Raw genomic sequence first — 21,786 nt, forward strand, 5'->3', positions numbered from 1 at the left:
CACTGGGACCCAACCACAAAAATAATTGAAATATTCATTCTTTTTTCAGAATCTGGAATTCAAAATTTCCACAGCGGAAATTCTGCAGCATTAAATCGGCCGCATGAATGGGACTGGGGATATTGTATTCACCACAATGTTAATTTCATGTATTTCCAAACTGAATTTTATTCACCAGATTCTGCATGGCAATTTCGCTGAGTACGGGGTATTCCACGGGGTATTCCAGGATTTTTTTTTATTTTTTTATTTGACTATGCTACAGGGACTGTAAAGTTAGTGCAGTTCTTAATATAGTGTCTGTACCTGTGTGTGATGGCGGTCTCTCAATTCTTCTGTAATTTTTGCACAATATTTATTTTTAACAGCATACAAAATTACTCAGGTCTCAGGTTTTACCAGGTTGCAGTGTGGCCGAGATGTGACATTATTAGTTAGGTGTGCAAAGGGAGCCTGTTCTGCTTCAATGGGTAAAGCGCCCGTGGGTGGGAGAGAGATAATTTTACCATAGCTGGAGGCACGTTGGTTAAAAAAACACGGGTCTACTGAATGGAATACAGCTTATTTGTGTTTCAATGGGTGGGGTGGCTTATGTGTGGGAGGGTGGAAAGTGACCTCACACTTACAAACTAGGTAATATGGGATTTGTAGTTTGAGAGAACGAACTCCAACAGGAAATACCCTTTTCACAAAAAGCTAGCCCCAGCATTATGGTAATCTCACAACATAGCCATTTATCCCCAAGATAAACGCAGATCCTTCCTAAGCATGCCCATTACTGTCTGGCAGGTACGTACTAAAATCCCATTAAGGTGGATAACCCCTTTAATCCCTGTTCTTGGCCCGATAAATGGACAGGTATGCACTTTCCCACTCCATAAATTAGAATGAGGGTGTTCAAGTGATCAGGAATTATATATATCTTTATTTACTACAATAAAGTAGATCAGAAGTAATAATAACAAGCAATAATTCCAACAACAGTACTGCCTAAATGGGACAATGTGTATTTGCCTTTTTCTGGAATGTACACTCTCCTTTCTACTAAATGTGATAATCCACAAGGCAAGATATTATGTTCAAACAAATATCTTTTTGGACCTAAAAATACATACATTTTTTATTCCTTTTTTCCATTAAATAAGCTTGACAGTTCACATTTTTTAGGGATAAGACCTGCATTAAATGCTTGTAAAACCTGGTGAAAATTGCCAAAAAAAGTTCCTAAAAACACTCTATGAAAGTGTATAAAAATATTATAAATTATAAATAAAAAATGTAAACTAATTTTGCCTGTAATACAAGCATAGTTTTGAGCTTTACATGGACACTGTTATGTGCAAAACTTTTTTATATAATGTAGATCACAACATTTGTAATATACATTGGTTCAAAAATGTGTGTGTCACAGCGAGCGCTCCGTTCCCGCACCCTGACCGTGAGCGCCCGTGCTCTCCAGGCTTTCCTGATGGAATTTTGGGGTGTCTTTGAAGAACCAGCCTGAGCCTCCTCCGCTGAGACGGCACTGTTCAGTCTTTCACAGTGCAACTCCTCCATGGGTGAGAACGCCATTCAATTTTGTACCCTGGAATCTTAATTATCTTGGAACAATGAAGCTCTATGTGCCACTTTCAAGAGAGGACTTTCTAGCCATATCAAGGATGTCCTTGCCACCTTGGAATTTCCCGCTACTCTGAATGAACTCATACAGTTGGCGTCTCGGATAGATATCCGTTTCTCTGAACAACGTGAGGAAAGAATCCTGGAAGGGGTGGCAGAGTATTTAAACTAGGTGAGTGGGGGGAGGATAATAAAGCAAAGAAAGCAGACAGTGGGATGGATAGGTTAGAGAGGGGTCAGGACATAATGGTGGGTGGAGAGGAGTCCTGTGGGGGGAGGTTAAGAGCAGTGGATAAGGAGATCCATGCGTAACAAACCAGCTGTAAAAATAAATGTAGCCCGAAAAATTGTAATCCCAATAATTCAAAAAATTCCATTAGCCCCAATAACTCAATAACTACAATAAGCCCCATTAACTCAAAAAATACCGTTAGCCCCAATAACTTAAATAACAATGTTAGACGCAATAACGCAAAAAATCCCATTAGCCTCAATAACTTAAATAATAACGTTAGACCCAATAACTCAAAAAATCCCATTAGCCCCAATAACTTAAATAGTACAATTAACCCTTATAACTCAAATAATAACATTAACCCCAATAACTCTGAAAATCCCATTAGTGAGACTATATGTATAAAACTTGGAAATGTAAAGTGTATGTTCACAAATGCCAGAAGCCTAGCAAATAAAATGGGGGAGCTTGAGGCCTTGATACTGGAGGAACATATTGATATAGTTGGGGTCACTGAGACATGGCTGGACTCCTCGCATGACTGGGCCGTTAATCTGCAGGGGTTTACATTGTTTCGCAAGGATAGAATGAACAGAAAAGGTGGTGGAGTCTGTCTGTATGTAAGAAGTGGTATGAAAGTCAGTGTGAACGATGCCATAGTGTGTGATGATTCTGAGGATGTGGAATCACTGTGGGTAGAATTACAAAAGGAGGGAAATACTGAAAAAATAATATTTGGAGTAATCTACAGACCCCCTAATATCACTGAAGAGATAGAAGGTCGGCTGTATAAACAAATAGAGAGGGCCGCCCGGGCAGGTACAGTGGTAATAGTGGGAGATTTTAACTATCCAGATGTAGATTGGGGCCGGGGGCTGGCTAAAACTACAAAGGGGAGAAAATTCCTAAATTTATTGCAGGATAATTTTATGGGCCAGTTTGTGGAGGACCCAACAAGAAGTGATACCTTGTTGGATCTGATCATTTCCAACAACGCAGAGCTGATTGGTAATGTAACTGTGCGGGAAAACCTTGGTAATAGCGACCACAATATAGTTACTTTTGACTTAAAATGTAGAAAACAAAGACAGACGGGGAAAGCAAAAACATATAACTTTAAAAAGGCAAATTTCCCTGGGCTGAGAGCTGCACTACAGGACATAGACTGGGGGGAGGTGTTCTCAAATACTGACACAGAAGGTAAATGGGACATCTTTAAATCAACTCTAAATAACTATACAGCTAAATATATACCAAAGGGGAACAAATATAAACGATTAAAACTAAATCCTACATGGCTGACAAATGAGGTTAAAAGAGCAATAAACAACAAAAAAATAGCATTAAAAAAATTCAAATCTGATGGGTCAGCTATAACATTAAAACAGTACAAGGAGCTTAATAAAATCTGTAAAAATGTAATAAAAACAGCAAAAATTCAAAATGAGAGACAGGTGGCCAAAGAAAGCAAAACTAATCCTAAATATTTATTTAGATATATAAATTCAAAAAAAACCAAGGACAGAGCATGTAGGACCCCTTAATAATGATAATGGGGAGGTTTTCACGGGCGATCAAGAGAAGGCGGAGCAACTGAATGGGTTCTTTAGTTCTGTATACACTATGGAAAAAGGAGCTGACATTGGCCAGGTCAGTGCTGGTAACACATCATGTAATGTACTGAACTGGCTTAATGTAGAGATGGTACAAGGTAAGTTAAGTAAAGTAAATGTAAGCAAATCTCCAAGGCCGGATGGACTACACCCAAGAGTTCTTAGAGAGGTAAGTTCAGTAATATCTGTACCCCTGTTCATGATATTTAGAGATTCTCTGGTGTCTGGTATTGTGCCAGGGGACTGGCGCAGGGCGAATGTGGTGCCAATCTTCAAGAAGGGCTCTAGGTCTTCGCCAGGCAATTATAGACCGGTAAGTCTAACGTGCATTGTGGGTAAATTTTTTGAAGGACTTATAAGGGATTACATACAGGAATACATAGGGGATAATAGTATTATAAGTGATAGCCAGCATGGGTTTACTAAGGATAGAAGTTGTCAAACCAATCTAATTTGCTTTTATGAAGAGGTGAGTAGAAGCCTTGACAGAGGAATGGCTGTGGATATAGTGTTTCTGGATTTTGCCAAAGCGTTTGATACTGTCCCTCACAGACGTCTGACAGGTAAGTTAAGGTCCTTGGGCTTGGAAACTTTAATTTGTAACTGGATTGAACACTGGCTCATGGATCGTACCCAGAGAGTGGTGGTCAATGATTCGTACTCTGATTGGTCCCCGGTTATTAGTGGTGTACCCCAAGGTTCAGTATTGGGCCCGCTGCTGTTTAATTTATTTATCAATGATATAGAGGATGGTATTAACAGCTCTGTTTCTATCTTTGCAGATGACACCAAGCTTTGTCGCACAGTACAATCTATAGAGGATGTGCATAAGTTACAAGATGACTTGGATAGACTAAGTGTCTGGGCATCCACTTGGCAAATGAGGTTCAATGTGGATAAATGTAAAGTTATGCATCTGGGTACTAATAACCTGCATGCGTCGTATGTCTTAGGGGGGATTAAACTGGCAGAGTCACTGGTAGAGAAGGATCTGGGTGTACTTGTAGATCACAGACTACAGAACAGCATGCTATGTCAGGCTGCTGCTTCCAAAGCTGGCAGGATATTGTCATGTATAAAAAGAGGCATGGACACGAGGGACAGGGACATAATACTCCCCCTTTATAAAGCATTGGTACGGCCTCACCTGGAATATGCTGTTCAGTTTTGGTCGCCTGTTCATAAAAGGGACACTGCGGAGCTGGAAAGGGTGCAGAGACGTGCGACTAAACTAATATGGGGCATGGAACATCTTAGCTATGAGGAGCGATTAAAGGAGTTACAATTGTTTAGTCTTGAGAAGAGACGTTTAAGGGGGCATATGATAAACGTATATAAGTATATAAATGGCCCATACAAAAAATATGGAGAAAAACTGTTCCAGGTTAAACCCCCCCAAAGGACGAGGGGGCACTCCCTCTGTCTGGAGAAGAAAAGGTTTAGTCTAAAGGGGCGACACGCCTTCTTTACCGGGAGGACTGTGAATTTATGGAACGGTCTACCTCAGGAACTGGTCACAGCAGGAACAATTAACAGCTTTAAAACAGGGTTAGATACATTCCTGGAACAAAATAACATTAATGCTTATGCAGAATTATAAAACTACATCCCTTTCCCTTATCCCCTTACACCCTTCCTTTCAATTCCCTGGTTGGACTTGATGGACGTATGTCTTTTTTCAACCATACTAACTATGTAACTATGTAACTTCACCAAGAAAGGGAGTCTGCACTACCTCAGCGCTTTCCTCGTCTGGCACCTGTCTTCCAGGAACCACCGCAACCTTCTACGATGCCTCCTGCTTTGGAGGCTATGTAGGAGGATCAGTCTCGCCTGACCCTGCAGGAAAGAACCTGCCGACGAGCTACGAACCTCTGCCTATACTGCGCCAGTGCAGATCATTTCCTTAGAGATTGCTCTCTGTGTCCACAGTCACAGGGAAACGCTCGCATCTAGGGTTTGCAGGAGAGGCCTCCCTAGGTGTGAATACCTCCTCTGCACGCTTGAATTTGACAGTCCAGCTGTCTCTACCCTCCAAAGAGACTATCTCCGTTCTGGCCTTCCTGGACTCTGGTTCTGCTGGGAACTTTATCGATGCCTCATTAGTGCATAGGTATCGTCTGCCAGTAACCCGCTTTCTGAAGCCTTTGTACATTTCTTCGGTCAACGGAGAAAATCTGGACTGTACTATCTTATTCCGCACAGAACCCTTGTATATGTAAGTTGAAGTTCTGCATAAGGAAAAATTCTTCTTCTATGTACTTCCACATTGTACCTCCACTCTTCTACTAGACCTTCCCTGGTTACAACTACATGCCCCACATCTTGACTGCAAGACTGGAGAAGTACTTCGTTGGGGATCTTACTGCTATAACAACTGTTTCCATACCCTACCGTCCAAGTTGGTGTCTCCTTCCACCCCTCTGCCCGGTCTGCCATCTTTTCTTCAGGATTTTGCTGACGTCTTCATCGAGAAAGAAGCTGAAGTTTTACCTCCAAATTGTCCTTACGATTGTCCTATCGAGGTGCCTGGAACCGCGGGGTAGAATTTACCCTGTGTCTGTTCCAGAAACTCAGGCCATGTCTAACTATATACAAGAAAATCTAAAGAGAGGTTTTATAAGAAAGTCATCCTCTCCTGCTGGAGCCGGATTCTTCTTCGTAGAGAAAAAAAAGACAGATCCTTGCGACCTTGCATCAACTACCGCGGCCTGAATAAAATTACTGTTAAAAAAACGCTATCCACTTCCAATGATCTCGAGTTATTTGATCGTCTACGTGGTGCTAGGATTTTCTCCAAACTCGACCTGTGAGGGGCCTATAATCTGATTTTCATCCGAGAAGGGGATGAATGGAAGACTGCGTTCAATACTCGTGATGAACATTTCGAGTATCTTATCATGCTATTGGGGTTTTGTAATGCTCCAGCAGTCTTCCAGGAGTTCATCAATGACATTTTTCGTGACCTTCTTTTCTCCTGTGTCATTGTCTACTTGGACGACATACTCATCTATTCACCCAATGTCCAGTCTCATCGCCTTCATCTCAGTCAAGTATTACAGCGTCTCCGAGAAAATCATCTCTATGCTAAACTTGAGAAGTGTACCTTTGAAAAAAACAGCCTTCCATTCTTGGGGTCACCAGTCAAGGTCTTCAAATGGATCCCAACAAGTTGTCCGCAGTTCTGGATTGGCAACGCCCTACTAGTTTGAAAGCTCTTCAGCGCTTCCTTGGCTTTGCTAATTACTATCGGCAGTTTATTCCTCACTAATCCACCTTGGTTGCTCCCATTGTTTCGCTTACCAAGGAGACTGCTAATCCTAGGGTCTGGACTCCAGAGGCCGAAGAAGCTTTCAAACAGTTAAAATCCTAGCAAGCCATTTATCTTAGAAGTAGATGCTTCTTCGGTTGGAGCAGGTGCAATCTTAATGCAAAAATCTTCTAAGGGAAGAACTGTAACCTGTAGATTCTTCTTGAAGAACTTCTGCCCTGCGGAGAGAAATTATACTATAAGAGATCGTGAGCTCTTGGCCATAAAGTCGGCCTTAGAAGAATGACGTCACCTCTTGGAAGGCTCTGTACATCCGCTAACTATCTATTCAGACCACAAGAACTTGCTCTATCTCCAGTGTGCCAGTTGTCTCAACCCCGACAGGCTCGTTGGTCTCTGTTCTTCTCCAGATTTGATTTCTTTATCCACTTTCGCACTGCTGAGAAGAATATTCGTGCTGACGCTCTGTCTAGATCCTCAGATGTACAATACCAGGAGTCCCATCCTCAACATATTATTCCTCCTCATCGTCTAATTTCTGCAGTACCAGCATGTCTTCAGAACTTGCCTTCTGGGAAGACTTACGTACCTCCTCATTTAGGACTCCTACTCCTGAAATAGGGTCATTCCTCTCTTCTAGCTAGTCATGTCGAAATACGTAAATCCTTGCAGCTCATCTCCCGACAGTACTGGTGGCCCACTTTAAAGCAGGATGTAATTGATTTTGTTCGTTCTTGTTGAATCTGCGCCCGGGACAAGACCCCCTGTTCCAAGCCTGCTGGTCTACTACAGCCTTTGCCAGTGCCACAGCAGCCTTGAACTAATATTTTTATGGACTTTATTACTGACTTTCCTTCTTCTGGTGGCAATACAGTATTTTGGGTTGTAACGGACAGATTCTCTAAAATGGCTCATTTTGTGCCTCTACCAGGTTTACCATCAGCAGCGCAGCTTGCCAAGCTATTCCTTTGCCATATTTTCTGCCTTCATGGACTACCTTTGCATATTGTCTCAAACCGAGGTGTTCAATGCGTCTCCAAGTTCTGGAGAGCTCTCTGCTCTCGTCTCCAAACCTGCGGATTCTTCTTGAGGAACTTCTGCCCTGCAGAGAGAAATTATACTATAAGAGATCGTGAGCTCTTGGCCATAAAGTTGGCCTTAGAAGAATGACGTCCCCTCTTGGAAGGCTCTGTACATCCGCTAACTATCTATTCAGACCACAAGAACTTGCTCTGTCTCCAGTATGCCCATTGTCTCAACCCATGACAGGCTCGTTGGTCTCTGTTCTTCTCCAGATTTGATTTCTTTATCCACTTTCGCACTGCTGAGAAGAATCTTCGTGCTGACGCTCTGTCCAGATCCTCAGATGTACAATACCAGGAGTCCCATCCTCAACATATTATTCCTCCTCATCGTCTAATTTCTGCAGTACCAGCATGTCTTCAGAACTTGCCTTCTGGGAAGACTTACGTACCTCCTCATTTAGGACTCCTACTCCTGAAATAGGGTCATTCCTCTCTTCTAGCTAGTCATGTCGAAATACGTAAATCCTTGCAGCTCATCTCCCGACAGTACTGGTGGCCCACTTTAAAGCAGGATGTAATTGATTTTGTTCGTTCTTGTTGAATCTGCGCCCGGGACAAGACCCCCTGTTCCAAGCCTGCTGGTCTACTACAGCCTTTGCCAGTGCCACAGCAGCCTTGAACTAATATTTTTATGGACTTTATTACTGACTTTCCTTCTTCTGGTGGCAATACAGTATTTTGGGTTGTAACGGACAGATTCTCTAAAATGGCTCATTTTGTGCCTCTACCAGGTTTACCATCAGCAGCGCAGCTTGCCAAGCTATTCCTTTGCCATATTTTCTGCCTTCATGGACTACCTTTGCATATTGTCTCAAACCGAGGTGTTCAATGCGTCTCCAAGTTCTGGAGAGCTCTCTGCTCTCGTCTCCAAACCTGCGGATTCTTCTTGAGGAACTTCTGCCCTGCAGAGAGAAATTATACTATAAGAGATCGTGAGCTCTTGGCCATAAAGTTGGCCTTAGAAGAATGACGTCCCCTCTTGGAAGGCTCTGTACATCCGCTAACTATCTATTCAGACCACAAGAACTTGCTCTATCTCCAGTATGCCCATTGTCTCAACCCATGACAGGCTCGTTGGTCTCTGTTCTTCTCCAGATTTGATTTCTTTATCCACTTTCGCACTGCTGAGAAGAATCTTCGTGCTGACGCTCTGTCCAGATCCTCAGATGTACAATACCAGGAGTCCCATCCTCAACATATTATTCCTCCTCATCGTCTAATTTCTGCAGTACCAGCATGTCTTCAGCACTTGCCTTCTGGGAAGACTTACGTACCTCCTCATTTAGGACTCCTACTCCTGAAATGGGGTCATTCCTCTCTTCTAGCTGGTCATGTCGGAATACGTAAATCCTTGCAGCTCATCTCCCGACAGTACTGGTGGCCCACTTTAAAGTAGGATGTAATTGATTTTGTTCGTTCTTGTTGAATCTGCGCCCGGGACAAGACCCCCCGTTCCAAGCCTGCTGGTCTACTACAGCCTTTGCCAGTGCCACAGCAGCCTTGGACCAATATTTTTATGGACTTTATTACTGACCTTCCTTCTTCTGGTGGCAATACGGTATTTTGGGTTGTAACGGACAGATTCTCTAAAATGGCTCATTTTGTGCCTCTACCAGGTTTACCATCAGCAGCGCAGCTTGCCAAGCTATTCCTTTGCCATATTTTCCGCCTTCATTAGTGTTACGACTTTTACTTCCTCTAGATAGTCAAGTTTGATCGTCTTTGCATATTGTCACAAACCGAGGTGTTCAATGCGTCTCCAAGTTCTGGAGAGCTCTCTGCTCTCGTCTCCAAGTTAAATTGGATTTTTCCTCAGCATACCATCCCCAATCCAATGGACAGATTGAGAGGGTGAATCAGGTTTTAGGAGATCATCTCCGTCATTTAATTTCTTCTCGTCAAGATGACTGGGTAGATCCACTCCCTTGGGCAGAGTTCACATGCAATCATAGGGACTCTGAATCCTCTGGGTCATCACCGTTCTTTGTGGTTTATGGGCTTCATCCTCGTCCTCCTCTTCCCTTGTCCTCTTACTCTGGAGTTCCTGTGGTTGATGAGCAAGTGCTGAATTTCTCTACCATCTGGCAGAAGACTTGTCAATCTCTATTGTATGCCACTTCATATATGAAGTCTCAAGCGGACAAGAAAAGGCGATCTCCTTCCAAGTTCTCTCCTGGTGATAGAGTCTGGCTGTCTTCAAAGTATATCCGCTTTAAGGTACCCAGTTATAAACTGGGCCCTCGCTATCTGGGTCCTCATAAGATCAGAAACGTCTAAACCCTGTGGCCTATTCTCTCCATTTGCCGTCCTCACTCCGGATCCCGAATTCTTTCCGTTTTTCTTTTTAAAAAAAAACATCTCACCTTCTCCCATCTCAGGTACCTCTGATGTTTATGTCGTTAAAGAAATTTTGGTCTCTAAGTTCATCAGAGGTAAATGCTTTTTCCTAGTGGATTGGGAATGATTTGGCCCAGAGGAGTGGTCTTGGAAGCCACAGGACAATATTTTAGACCGTGACTTTACCCATAAATTTTTGTCTTCAAAAAAGAGGGGGAGACCAAAAGTGGGAAGTACTGTCACAGCGAGCACTCCGGTCCCGCACCCCAAACGCGAGCATCCGCCATCTCCCGATCCCACTGGGATCGCGATTCGCATCCCGGCACATGGCCACATGCGAATCGCAGCCCGTTGCTTACCTCCAGCAGCCCGGCTCTCTGCTTCCCCATGCGCACGCCCCCGCCTCATAGGGCGCACATGGGGCATCTTCTCTACATTTAAGGGGCCAGCGCACCACTAATTGGTTTCTGGTCCATCCCATACTTTATTTATGCCTGCTCCTCCCCCACTTCCCTGCCGGATCTTCAGTCCCCCTAGCCTGAGATTAAGCATTCCTTTTGCCTGTGGGCTCTGGTGAAGACCAGTGGCTCCTTAGACCCGATACAGTCCGAGTCATCGACACACAGGTTAGTAAGATCCACATCCAGCATCGTAACAGTGTGTACATGTGTATATATATTTATTATTATTTTTTTGTTTTAAATCCTGGCTTGTCCCTGCAGCTATTGCCCATGTGCCGAGACAAATATAGGAAGTGAGGGTGGACAAGCAGGGCTCTGAGCACTTATACTCTGTGACATGCCCCAGCTCACACAGCAGGATGATTGACAAGCCAGGAGCCTGCTTGTCCCACCCACACTTCCTGTATTTTATTTCAGTACAGAGGCACACAGGCAATTGCTGCAGAGACAAGACAGCATTTTTTTTACCCAAAAATATACATATTGTTTAACAAATGTATATTATAATTATACATATAATGTTATTTTCTACATTACATAAAAAGTTTTTGCAAATGACAGTGCCCATTTAAGTTACATAGAATAAGGCACTGGTCCTCTAGATTTAACCCACTCAGCATAGTTATTTGTAGGCAATTGTAAAAGGCTAGGTTCAGACTACGGAATCTCCGGGCAGAAAATTTCCGCCCGGAGATTCCGAGTGCGGCCAGCGCTGACTGAATCAGTCGTCGCTAGGACCGCGCAGACACTGCAGTCTCCAATAGACTACAATGTGTTCCGCGCAGTCTCCGCCTGAAGAAAGGGCAACCCCTTTCTTCAGGCAGAAATTTCCAAGCGGATTTTCCGTTCACAAATTCCGCTTCACAAATTCCGATGTGTGAATTTGTGAACGGAAACCCATTCACTATACAGTACATTTTAGCAAGCGGAATTTCCACCTGCAATTTCAAAGCAGAATTGCTGGCAGAAATTCCCTAGTCTGAACCTAGCCTAATCCACACAACAAAGTTCAAAGCAGACCACTGAAGAATCTGTTAGCAAGCACAACACAACCAACATGACAAGTTCCCATTAACCCCTTATGGACGGACCCATTTTTTACCTTAATGACCAGGCTCTTTTTTTTTTTGACTGGGTCTCTTTAAATGGTAATAACATTAGAACGCTTTTTCTGAGCAGAGCGATTCTGAGATAGCTTTTTCGGGACATATTGTACTTTATATAACTGGTGCATTTTTGTTGACACATGCAGCATTTTTTGTACAAAACTCCAAAATATTGTGAAAAACTGGAAAATTTCTGGCATTTTTTTTAAATATTTTTTTATGGTGTACACTGTGTGGTAAAAGTGATGTTAGATTTATTCTGTGGGTCAGTACGATTATGGCGATACCGATTTTATATAGCTTTCTATGTTCTTTTTCCTTTTCTAAGCAAAATTCTTTTTCTGCCATTCATTTTCCAACAGCCGTAACTTTTTTATTTTTCGTCTGATGCCATTGAGTGATGGCTTATTTTTTGCGGGATGAGCTATACTTTTTATTGGTATCATTTTTGTGATACTTGCTACCTTTTGATCTTTTTTTATTCCGCTATTTGTACCAAATTTGGCGAATTTTGCGTTTTTTGTTTATTGTTATTGTTTTTTTTTTTTTTTTACGGCATTCATTGTGCGGGATAATTAACATTATAGTACACGTCATTACGGACTTGCCAATACCTTTTATATATATATATATATATATATATGATTTGTATTTTTGATCTTTTTTGATGACAATACAGGGTTTTATTGGGAAAATACATGTGTTGAACAACCTTTTATTATTTTATTTTTCACTTTTTATAGGTTATACTATGCTGCAATACATTTGTACTGCAGCACAGTATGACCTGATCTGCTGCAGATACTACAGCCTGTGCGATCCAGCCTCTGGCTGGGGCTCACAGGCTTCTGTAGCAGGCAGACAGGAGGCCATTATCTCACCTCCTGCTGCCATAGCAACCAATGGCAAACCACGATGGTATTGCAGCGTCGCCGTTGGTGAACAGGGGGAGCGTACTGTGCATGTGAATGCTAGGACGTATGCATACGTCCCAGCGAGCGAACATGTCGGGTGCTGGGACGTATGCATGCGTCCTATAGCGGGAAGGGGTTAAAGAGTTACTCAGGTGTAAAACTTTTTTTTTTTTTTTTTTTATCAACTGATGCCAGAAAGATCTTAAAAAGATTTGTAAATTACTTCTATTAAAAAATCGTAATCCTTCCAGTACTTTTTAGCGGCTGTGTACTACAGAGAAAATTCTTTTCTTTTTGAATTTCTTTATTGTCTGACCACAGTGCTCTCTGTTGACACCTCTGTCCATGTCAGGAACTGTCCAGAGCAGGAGAAAATCTCCATAGCAAACATATGCTGCTCTGGACAGTTCCTAAAATGGACAGCAGAGGTGTCAGCAAAAAGCACTGTGGTCATGACAGAAAAGAAATCCCGAAAGAAAAGAATTTTCTCTGTAGTATACAGCCTCTAAAAAGTACTGGAAGGAGTAAGAATTTTTAATAGAAGTAATTTACAAATCTGTTAAACTTTCTGGCACCAGTTGATTTAAAAAAAAAAAAAAAAAGTTTCCACCGGAGTACCCCTTTATGCTCCTCTACATACTCTTCTCATTCTTCTCTCTGCTTCGGTTTCACATAGGGCCCACCACTTTTGACCTTCTTCATCCTCTAGTCCCCCATAAGAAGACATCATATATATATGTATATATATAAAACAAAAAAGGATCTCTCCGCAGCACACGTAGTATGGTGAAAAAGATTCAGTGATTTATTCCATATTAAAAAGTGTTTTCACAGCAAGCAACATTTCGACTAGGCTCACCCAGTCTTTTTCAAGCAGTGCACATTCAAAGGGTTTACACACATATAAATAGGGGTACCAATCAACTGATACCAAGGTGCATCAGTTACATAATTATGTGAATAACATTAGAATTTTTACAATATTTCATATATATAAGTGCGTACAGAAGCATACAGCTTCTTGGATGTAAAGGTGATGGTCCACAACAACCGCTTAATAACAGATTTGTTTACAAAAGAAACAGATTGTAACACTCTTGTCACGCCGAGCGCTCCGGGTCCAGCTGCTTCCCCGGAGCGCTCGCGGCGTGCTTCTGTATGCAGCGCTCCGGTCAGCACCGCTGACCGCGAGCGCTGCTTCCATTTTCTCGGAGGGGACGTGATCCGAGGTGCGGGATGTGCCCACTCTCGGATCGCGTCCCGTGTCTCTCACCCACCACATCCTCCTTCACTGCCCTGCCGGTGCGCGTGGCCCCGCTCTCTAGGGCGCACGCACGCCGGCTCTATGAAATTTAAAGGGCCAGTGCACCACTAATTGGTGCCTGGCCCAATCAGTTCAAAACATATAAAAACCCACTTCCCCTTCCTGTCCTTGCCGGATCTTGTTGCCTTGTGCCCTGAGAAAGCGTTTAGTGTGTCCCAAGCCTGTGTACCTTGACCTTCTGCTGTTGCCCCTGACTACGAACCTCGCTGCCTGCCCTGACCTTCTGCTACGTCTGACCTCGCTTCTGTCTAGTCCTTGTGTACCGCGCCAGTCTCAGCTGCCAGAAAGGTCGAGTCGCTACTGGGGAACACGACCTGGTAGTTACTGCCACAGCAAGTCCATCCTGCTTTGCGGTGGGCTCTGGTGAACACCAGTAACTGCTTAGAACCGATTCCCCAGTACGGCCGGCGTCATCGCCTCTCTGGTACAGGGGATCCACCTCCAGTGTCTTCACCAGCTGCTAGTCCGGACCCTGACATACAGAAGCACGCCGCGAGCGCTCCGGGGAAGCAGCGGGACCCGGAGCGCTCGGCGTGACAACTCTCTTGGCCTTCAGCAGTTGCAATCCTCGGGCTATGGTGAACAGTCTACTGAGGGCCAAGAGAATTGTTCAAGATGAGTCCAGGCTTAATACAGTTGTTGATAGAAAGGTGAATAGTTTTCGTGAGAGGGGTTACCCCAAAGAGCTTGTACAGAAACAAAGAGAAAAAGTCTTGAGGGGAGATAACAGGCAAAAAAGAGCCACTTCATCTAACCCCCGGGTTCCATTTGTAACCACCTTTAATGATCTCTCAGGTGATGTGGCTAAGATCATACACAAGCATTGGCACTTGATTAGAGAGGGTTTCAACATACGTAAATTTAAGGAATATCCACTGATGTCCTACAGAAGGAATACCAATTTCAAGGACAGGTTGACATGGTGACATGTTCATGCACCGCACTACCGGGAGAACATACCCAATAAAATTTTACCTGACATGTGACACATCATATGTAGTATCTGTCCTGTGGTGCCCATGTGGTCTCCTCTATGTGGGGGAGACCACATGGGACCTGAAAACACGTCTTAATCAGCACAGGTATTCGATCAGAAAGAAAAAACTTGATCTCCCTCTGTCAAGCCATTTCACAGAAAAAGGACATGGTGAACGGAATTTACATTTTATGATTTTAGACCATATTCCAGTGTTAAAAAGAGGGAGTGTGTTGTGGTTCGTGGCTTGGGGCAGAATTGGATTTGGCTCCAAAGCTTATACAACCAGTTAAATATCTGCAGACTATGCATCTGAGACACAAAATGGCTGAGACACAAAATGGCTGCCACCGTGCGGTCATGTGAATACAATATATTCACAGACCAGGTGCATAGACACTTAGCTGAGCAGTATTACCGGAGACCAAATGCATTCATAAACACCCCACAGATCAACCTATTGTTAGGAAATTTGGAAGAGTTATAGCCTAAAATCCAATGCACAAATCAACACTGCACATCCAAATACTGGCAGAAATTAAGATATTTAATATAAAACTAACTAAATACTAGTGTTGAGCGGCATAGGCCATATTCGAATTCGCGAATATTCTCGAATATATGGACGAATATTCGTCATATATTCGCGAATATTCGCATATTCGTTATATACTCGTTTTATTTTCGCGTATGCGAAAATACGCGCATGCGAAAATTAGCATATGTGGAAATTCGCATATGCGAAAATTAGCATATGCTACTTTTCGCATATGCGAATTTTCGCACGCCAGTCTCACACAGTAGTATTACAGCCTTCTTTACACCACACAAGCTGGAAGCAGAGAGGGGTGATCACTGTGATGTGTACTGTGAAGAAAAAAAAAAAAAAAAAAAAAACGAATATTCGTAATTACGAATATATAGCGCTATATTCGCGAAATTCGCGAATTCGCGAATATGCGATATTCGCGAATAATATTCGAATTGCGAATATTCGCGAGCAACACTACTAAATACACTCTAACTAAAAGAGAGAAAAGAGAAATAAATAATACTAAATAGCTAGAAACTTAAATCTGCAGTGTAAGTAAACACATGTACAACAATTATAGTAGAAACACTATCTGTTGGCTATTTGGGTGGATTTTCCTTAAAAGATACAACTATACTAAATGAAACACACAAAGAATGTAATGCTGAAATACTTCGGGGGCCCTTTAAAGCAAGTATGATGAACAAAGCCAGGCATGGGAAAGCTGTAGTCCTTTCTTTCAGGATTCAGGCCCAACAGGAAGTTGAATGGAAAGTGTCCCACCAGGAAGTTGAATGGAAAGGTGTGATGATATGCTGTCCTGGAAGAGAAAAAGACCTTGGCCCCTTTCAATGGGCTTTTTATTATGTTATCTCCACCCCTTGTCCAGCCCACAATTGGTATTTGTCTAATGTTACAAAAGGCCCCTGTAAGCATGCCTTGGAGACCCCTCTTCCTTTGTTTAAACTCCATGCGGCTTTCTGGTCTAGGAACACAAATATAGCAAATAAAATTTACCGTATATACTCTAGTATAAGCCGACCCGAGTATAAGCCGGGGCCCCTAATTTCAACCCAAAATCCCAGGAAAAGTTATTGACTCGAGTATAAGCCTAGGGTGGGAAATACATCATCCCCCCCTGTCATCATCCAGACCCCCGTCATTAACATCATCATCACCTGTCATCATCCCCTTGTCATCATCCCACACCCCCCCTTCATCATCCTCTTGTCATCATCCCCACCCCCCTTCATCATCCCCTTGTAATCATCCCACACCCCCCCTTCATCATCCCCTTGTCATCATCCCCACCCCCCTTCATCATCCCACACACCCCCTTCATCATCCTCTTGTCATCATCCCATCATCCCCTTGTAATCATCCCACACCCCCCCCCTTCATCATCCCCTTGTAATCATCCCACACACCCCCCCCCCCCTTCATCATCCCCTTGTCATCATCCCCACCCCCCTTCATCATCCCACACTCCCCCTTCATCATCCTCTTGTCATCATCCGCCCTCAGTGGTTTTCAACCTGCGGACCTCCAGAGGTTTCAAAACTGGGAGTTGTAGTTTTGAAACCTCCGGAGGTCCGCAGGTTGAATACCACTGCAGCCTTTGACATCATCCAGCCCCCTCTCACCCCCTTTAGTTCTGTACAGTACTCGCCTCCGCTCGGTGCTGGTCCGGTGCTGCAGGACTGTCCGGTGGGGAGGTTGTCCGGTGGGATAGTGGTTCCGGGCTGCTATCTTCACCGGGGAGGCCTTTTCTCCACGCTGCGGGCCCGGAATAGAGGCGTTGCCTGGACGATGACGCAGAAGTACGTTGGTAATGAACGTACCTCTGCGTCATCGTCAAGGCAACGTGACTATTCTGGGGCCGGGCCCGAAGCGCTTAGAAGAGGCCTCCCCGGTGAAGATATCAGCCCGGAACCACTATCCCACCGGACGACCTCCTCTCCGGACAGTCCTGCAGCACCGGACCAGCGCCGAGCGGAGGCGAGTACTGTACAGAACTAAAGGGGGTGAGAGGGGGCTGGATGATGTCGAAGGCCGCAGTGGTCTTCAACCTGCAGACCTCCGGAGGTTTCAAAACTACAACTCCCAGCAAGCCCGGACAGCCGATGGCTGCCCAGGCTTGCTGGGAGTTGTAGTTTTGAAACCTCTGGAGGTCCGCAGGTTGAAGACCACTGCAGGTGGAGAGTTCACTCGAGTATAAGCCGAGGGGGGTGTTTTCAGCACGAAAAATCGTGCTGAAAAACTCGGCTTATACTCGAGTATATACGGTATGTCATTTTCATATCCATAACATTCCACCTCTTGATCCTATACCAGAAACTACATTAGAGTTGCTTGCTGGATTGGTAATCCCCTAAACTCAGTATTCACAAGTCTAAGTTTACAATAGGTAGCCCTAGGTTCTTGCTGTCAGCTTACATAGATCATGGTTTATGTCGCCCTCATAGTTTACTATGTAGCTGTAGCATGGACTCTACTGTTGCCAGTAAAGGGATAGTCTAGGGCTTAGGCAATTGATGGAGCTACCATCCTCATTTGTAGCTTCTCTTGAGACAGTTTATTTAAAGCGTCCTTTGTGGTGTCCAAAAGCCAATTCCAATATGTTGGAGGGAATCCTTTGGTTCTGGGTTCTCCTGTCTTGCCATGTCATCCAAACCCAGTTTTAACGACTTGATCATTGTCATCTTCCAACCACGGGATGCTGAGGAATGGGTAGCCTTCTTCACTCCATTAGAAGCGTTGGTCATCTGGTCATCTGTTTGTGGTGAGCTTGGATTCTTCTGATTGGAGGTCCATCGGTCGAGCGGGGTTACACGGCCACTAATCTGCTGAATGGAAAATAAACAGGTTTAGAGTCACTTTCCGACAATACAATTTTAGTATTTCCAGGCCCATCAGAGATTTTCTTCTGCCTGTGCTGATCAGTGAACCTTGGTAAAACCCGACACTAGCCATAGTTGTACTCCACTCTGCATATCCATACTCACTTTCCCAGCATTATTCCAACCATTGCTAACTAATTTGTGAGTGTGAGTGTTACCTCAGTCCCTCTAAGCATATTGCCTTCTAGTGGAAGGACTAGCTTTTGCTAAATATCCCCCACCTCTTGAAAAATCAAAGTGGTTAGTTAGTTTATTACTAATTTGTTTTCCCACCGACTTGGGGAGGCTCCTTTAAATATCAACCTTAAACTAACAAATGGATTGATATTTTTACAAGCCTATGGTATGGCCCTAGTGGCCAGAAAAGAAAGCTTAGCTGCACACAGTCAGTATCTTATGTGCCTCCATTTTTTTTTCCTGAAAGACAAAACAAGTGAAACATTATTTAAATGCAAAAGGAAGGTGGCAATTTTTTACTCGTTAGTCTCCCTTCATCCGTTTGCTAAACGTGCAGATACCTAAGTATCTACTTTTACTGGAATAGCTTGGGTGACATTTGCCTGACCAACAGGGGGCATGGAAGTTTCTGCCTGAATATACAGTTTCTGTAAGAGTATTTCTACTTGTGAAAATAACTCCCTAAGCTTACCTTGAACCTGTTGTAGGTTTTTTGTAATGTATTTTGTAATGTCAGCTTCCATGGGAATAGACAAATGAGGTTTATTGGGGAAGCTGAGCGGTTTCTCTGGAAAACATTGCTTAGAGGAACAATGTATATTTCTGGATTTACCTGGTTCCCTCTGCGTCATGTTTCCAGTAGAATAACAACTTGTGGAGATATGGCCACTAAGACCACATCTATAACATTTAGCTGGACAGTATTTACTTTGAGTTTTGTTACTATGCGCTTTACAGTATCTAGCAATATGGCCTACAACACCACATGCAAAACAAGTCTTTACCATTTTAGCTGTACATGCTTTCTTGGTGTCATCCCTCATAGATGATCTATACCGTTTCACTGCTAAAGACACACTTCTAACAGCTCCTAATCTGCTCCAATTCGCTTTGTACTTTACATTGTTGCTATTCAATTTCTGTAATTCAAAACCAGCACTGGGAACTTCTACAATCTCACTCTTTAGCGCCCCCTTATTTGCGCTTGATGAAACACAGACCTTTTCAGAGGGTAAATCTGCTGTGGAATGTGGCTGTGAATTATGGGAAGAGGCCAGACCAGACACCATTTTGGGGAACTCGCTTTTCATGCCAGTCTCTAATTGTGACCTAGTAGCAATCTCATTCCTCAGCTCCTGGATCTCTGCTTAAGACTGAGTGTCACGTATGGGCAGGGAAGAAGTGCTCGCTAAGCTTACCCGCGCCCCGGTCCCTGCCTACTTGTCTGCCTATACTAAATGATAGGCCGGCAACTGGTCGACAATCCCTTACTAAATAAGTGAGGGGAGTCAAATGTCAACACAATAAAATACAATCCTGTCTATTGTCAGGAGCAACAGGGAAACAAGCAACTAACAAAGACAAACTAAACATACACACATAAAGTCGATGTCAGTCAAACCGAGTCAAGCCAGCAGTGGGAAGAGGTGCCGAATCGCTATAACCAAAGAGAAGTCAGATATGAAGCCAGAAGCCAGGGTATACAAGGAAATAAGGGAACGCTAGCTACTCAGGTAATGACCACTTTCACAGGCATCTTCCTAGAGTCTGATGCCTGGTAATATAGGGAGATGCACATGTGGTCAATCAGTAGCTAGCCACTCAGGCAGCAGGGCGTAACCCGGCAACCTAGCAAACAACACCTTGTCAGCACCTGTTAACCCTGCTGGTGCTGACACTGAGACAGTTTTTCATCAGTAATATCTATACATTGGTTTTCCCATTCCAGTAACTCTGATTCTAACATGTGAATCTGCCTATCTTTATCAAGGATACTCTGGGTTTTTGTATGCAACTTTTTCTCAAGTGCCTCATTTCTCTGCACCTCCAATTTTAGGATCCAACCAACCTCAGCCGCGGCTCGGCTCTCATTTTTGGGATAAACCCCTAAATCCAACTTTAATGCCATACCTCCTCTGGGTACACAGGTACGCTATAATGTATTAACTCATCTGCTATGGCATTCCATCTGCCCATAGTGGTAGCCCATTGTGGTACAGCCCCAAATTTGGGCCTTCTGTTGTCCCTCAATGCACTCAAATTCTTCCTAAGGAAACTCATTCTGAACAACAATCTCAAGTACAGTATCAGATGGCAGGACAATAACTAACACATACACAAACAGGCTACACTGGGGTATCTCGTACAAACACTTGTGTGTATGCCCTCCCACACTAGAGACTATAGTGGAGAGTTATAGCACATGTTGACATATAAGTAATATGTGTGCCAAGTTTCATGTTAATATCCATAGCCGTTTGGAAGATTTTGTGGAACATACATACATACACACGCACACACACACACGTTGAGTTTTATATATATATATATATATATATATATATATATATATATATATATATATATTGATAAGAAAGGTTTTCTTGGGTGTTCACACAAATTTGAATAAGCATTAAAGGGGTACTCCAGTGGAAAACTGATGCCAGACCACTGATGCCAGAGAGTTAAACAGATTTGTAGATTACTTCTATTAAAAAATCGTAATCCTTCTAGTGCTTATTAGCAGTAGTATACTACAGAGGAAGTTGAGGAAGTTCTTTTCTATTTGAATTTATTTTCTGTCTGACCACGGTGCTCTCTGCTGACACCTCTGTACATGTCAGAAACTGTCCAGAGCAGGATAGGTTTGCCTTGGGGATTTTCTCCTGTAGCATATAGCAGCTGATAAGTACTGGAAGGGTTAACACTTTTAACTTTCTGGTACCAGTTGATTAAAAAAAAATAGTTTTCCACCGGAGTACCCCTTTAAGCCAGATTATTTGCATTGTCTAGAGATAATAATAATGGCATATTCTTGGATTGGCCATTAACGAATGACCAGCTTTGTTACAATGCATGTAAAGGAGAAGTGTAGTTGAACTGTTGTGGCGCCATCACTGCAGCATCTGGACCAGTGATGTTGTTATATAAGAGCAGTATGTCTTATAGTGTACCTGAGCTTAGATTATCAGGCCATCAATGTAATATCTTGAAAAACCTACCAACATCCATTCATAAGTACATATTTTTCTATACTGTGTAGATTAAAACAAAATGAAAAATACATAAAAAGTCACGGTAAATTTTACATTTGTTTTGTCAATTAACGCCTCAATTTGCAAAATTTCAATTCACCGATATCTCGAATGAAATACAAACCACAACCCACAGACCAAAAAGACCTTTAATCAATGCACCAAAATTGAAGTCACATAGCAGTATAATAAAAAACAAG

At 43.2% G+C, this 21,786-nt stretch overlaps 1 protein-coding gene across 2 annotated transcripts; it reads right to left on the reverse strand.

The window, feature by feature from the left end:
- Nucleotides 1-17,761: 17,761 nt before the first annotated feature.
- LOC130311051 (uncharacterized) lies at nucleotides 17,762-20,065 on the reverse strand. Of its 2 annotated transcripts, none has more exons than XM_056552459.1 (2): nucleotides 19,165-20,065; nucleotides 17,762-18,320 (listed from the first exon to the last, which is right to left on the reverse strand). In XM_056552459.1, exons 1-2 carry the CDS (start codon nucleotides 19,640-19,642, stop codon nucleotides 18,313-18,315), a joined length of 486 nt encoding a protein of 161 aa, XP_056408434.1. In that variant the 5' UTR covers nucleotides 19,643-20,065; the 3' UTR covers nucleotides 17,762-18,312. The 2 variants fall into 2 exon arrangements, with proteins under 2 accessions (XP_056408434.1, XP_056408433.1); XM_056552458.1 differs by having other exon boundaries at nucleotides 19,024-20,065.
- Nucleotides 20,066-21,786: the final 1,721 nt, after the last annotated feature.

Source organism: Hyla sarda, chromosome 1 (genome assembly GCF_029499605.1).
Source record: "Hyla sarda isolate aHylSar1 chromosome 1, aHylSar1.hap1, whole genome shotgun sequence".
Classification (NCBI taxonomy): Eukaryota; Metazoa; Chordata; class Amphibia; order Anura; family Hylidae; genus Hyla; species Hyla sarda.

What these genes read in the sequence shown, in the direction of transcription:
- LOC130311051 (XM_056552458.1), bottom strand. Translation starts at nt 19,642, where the DNA reads ATGAAAAGCGAGTTCCCCAAAATGGTGTCTGGTCTGGCCTCTTCCCAT.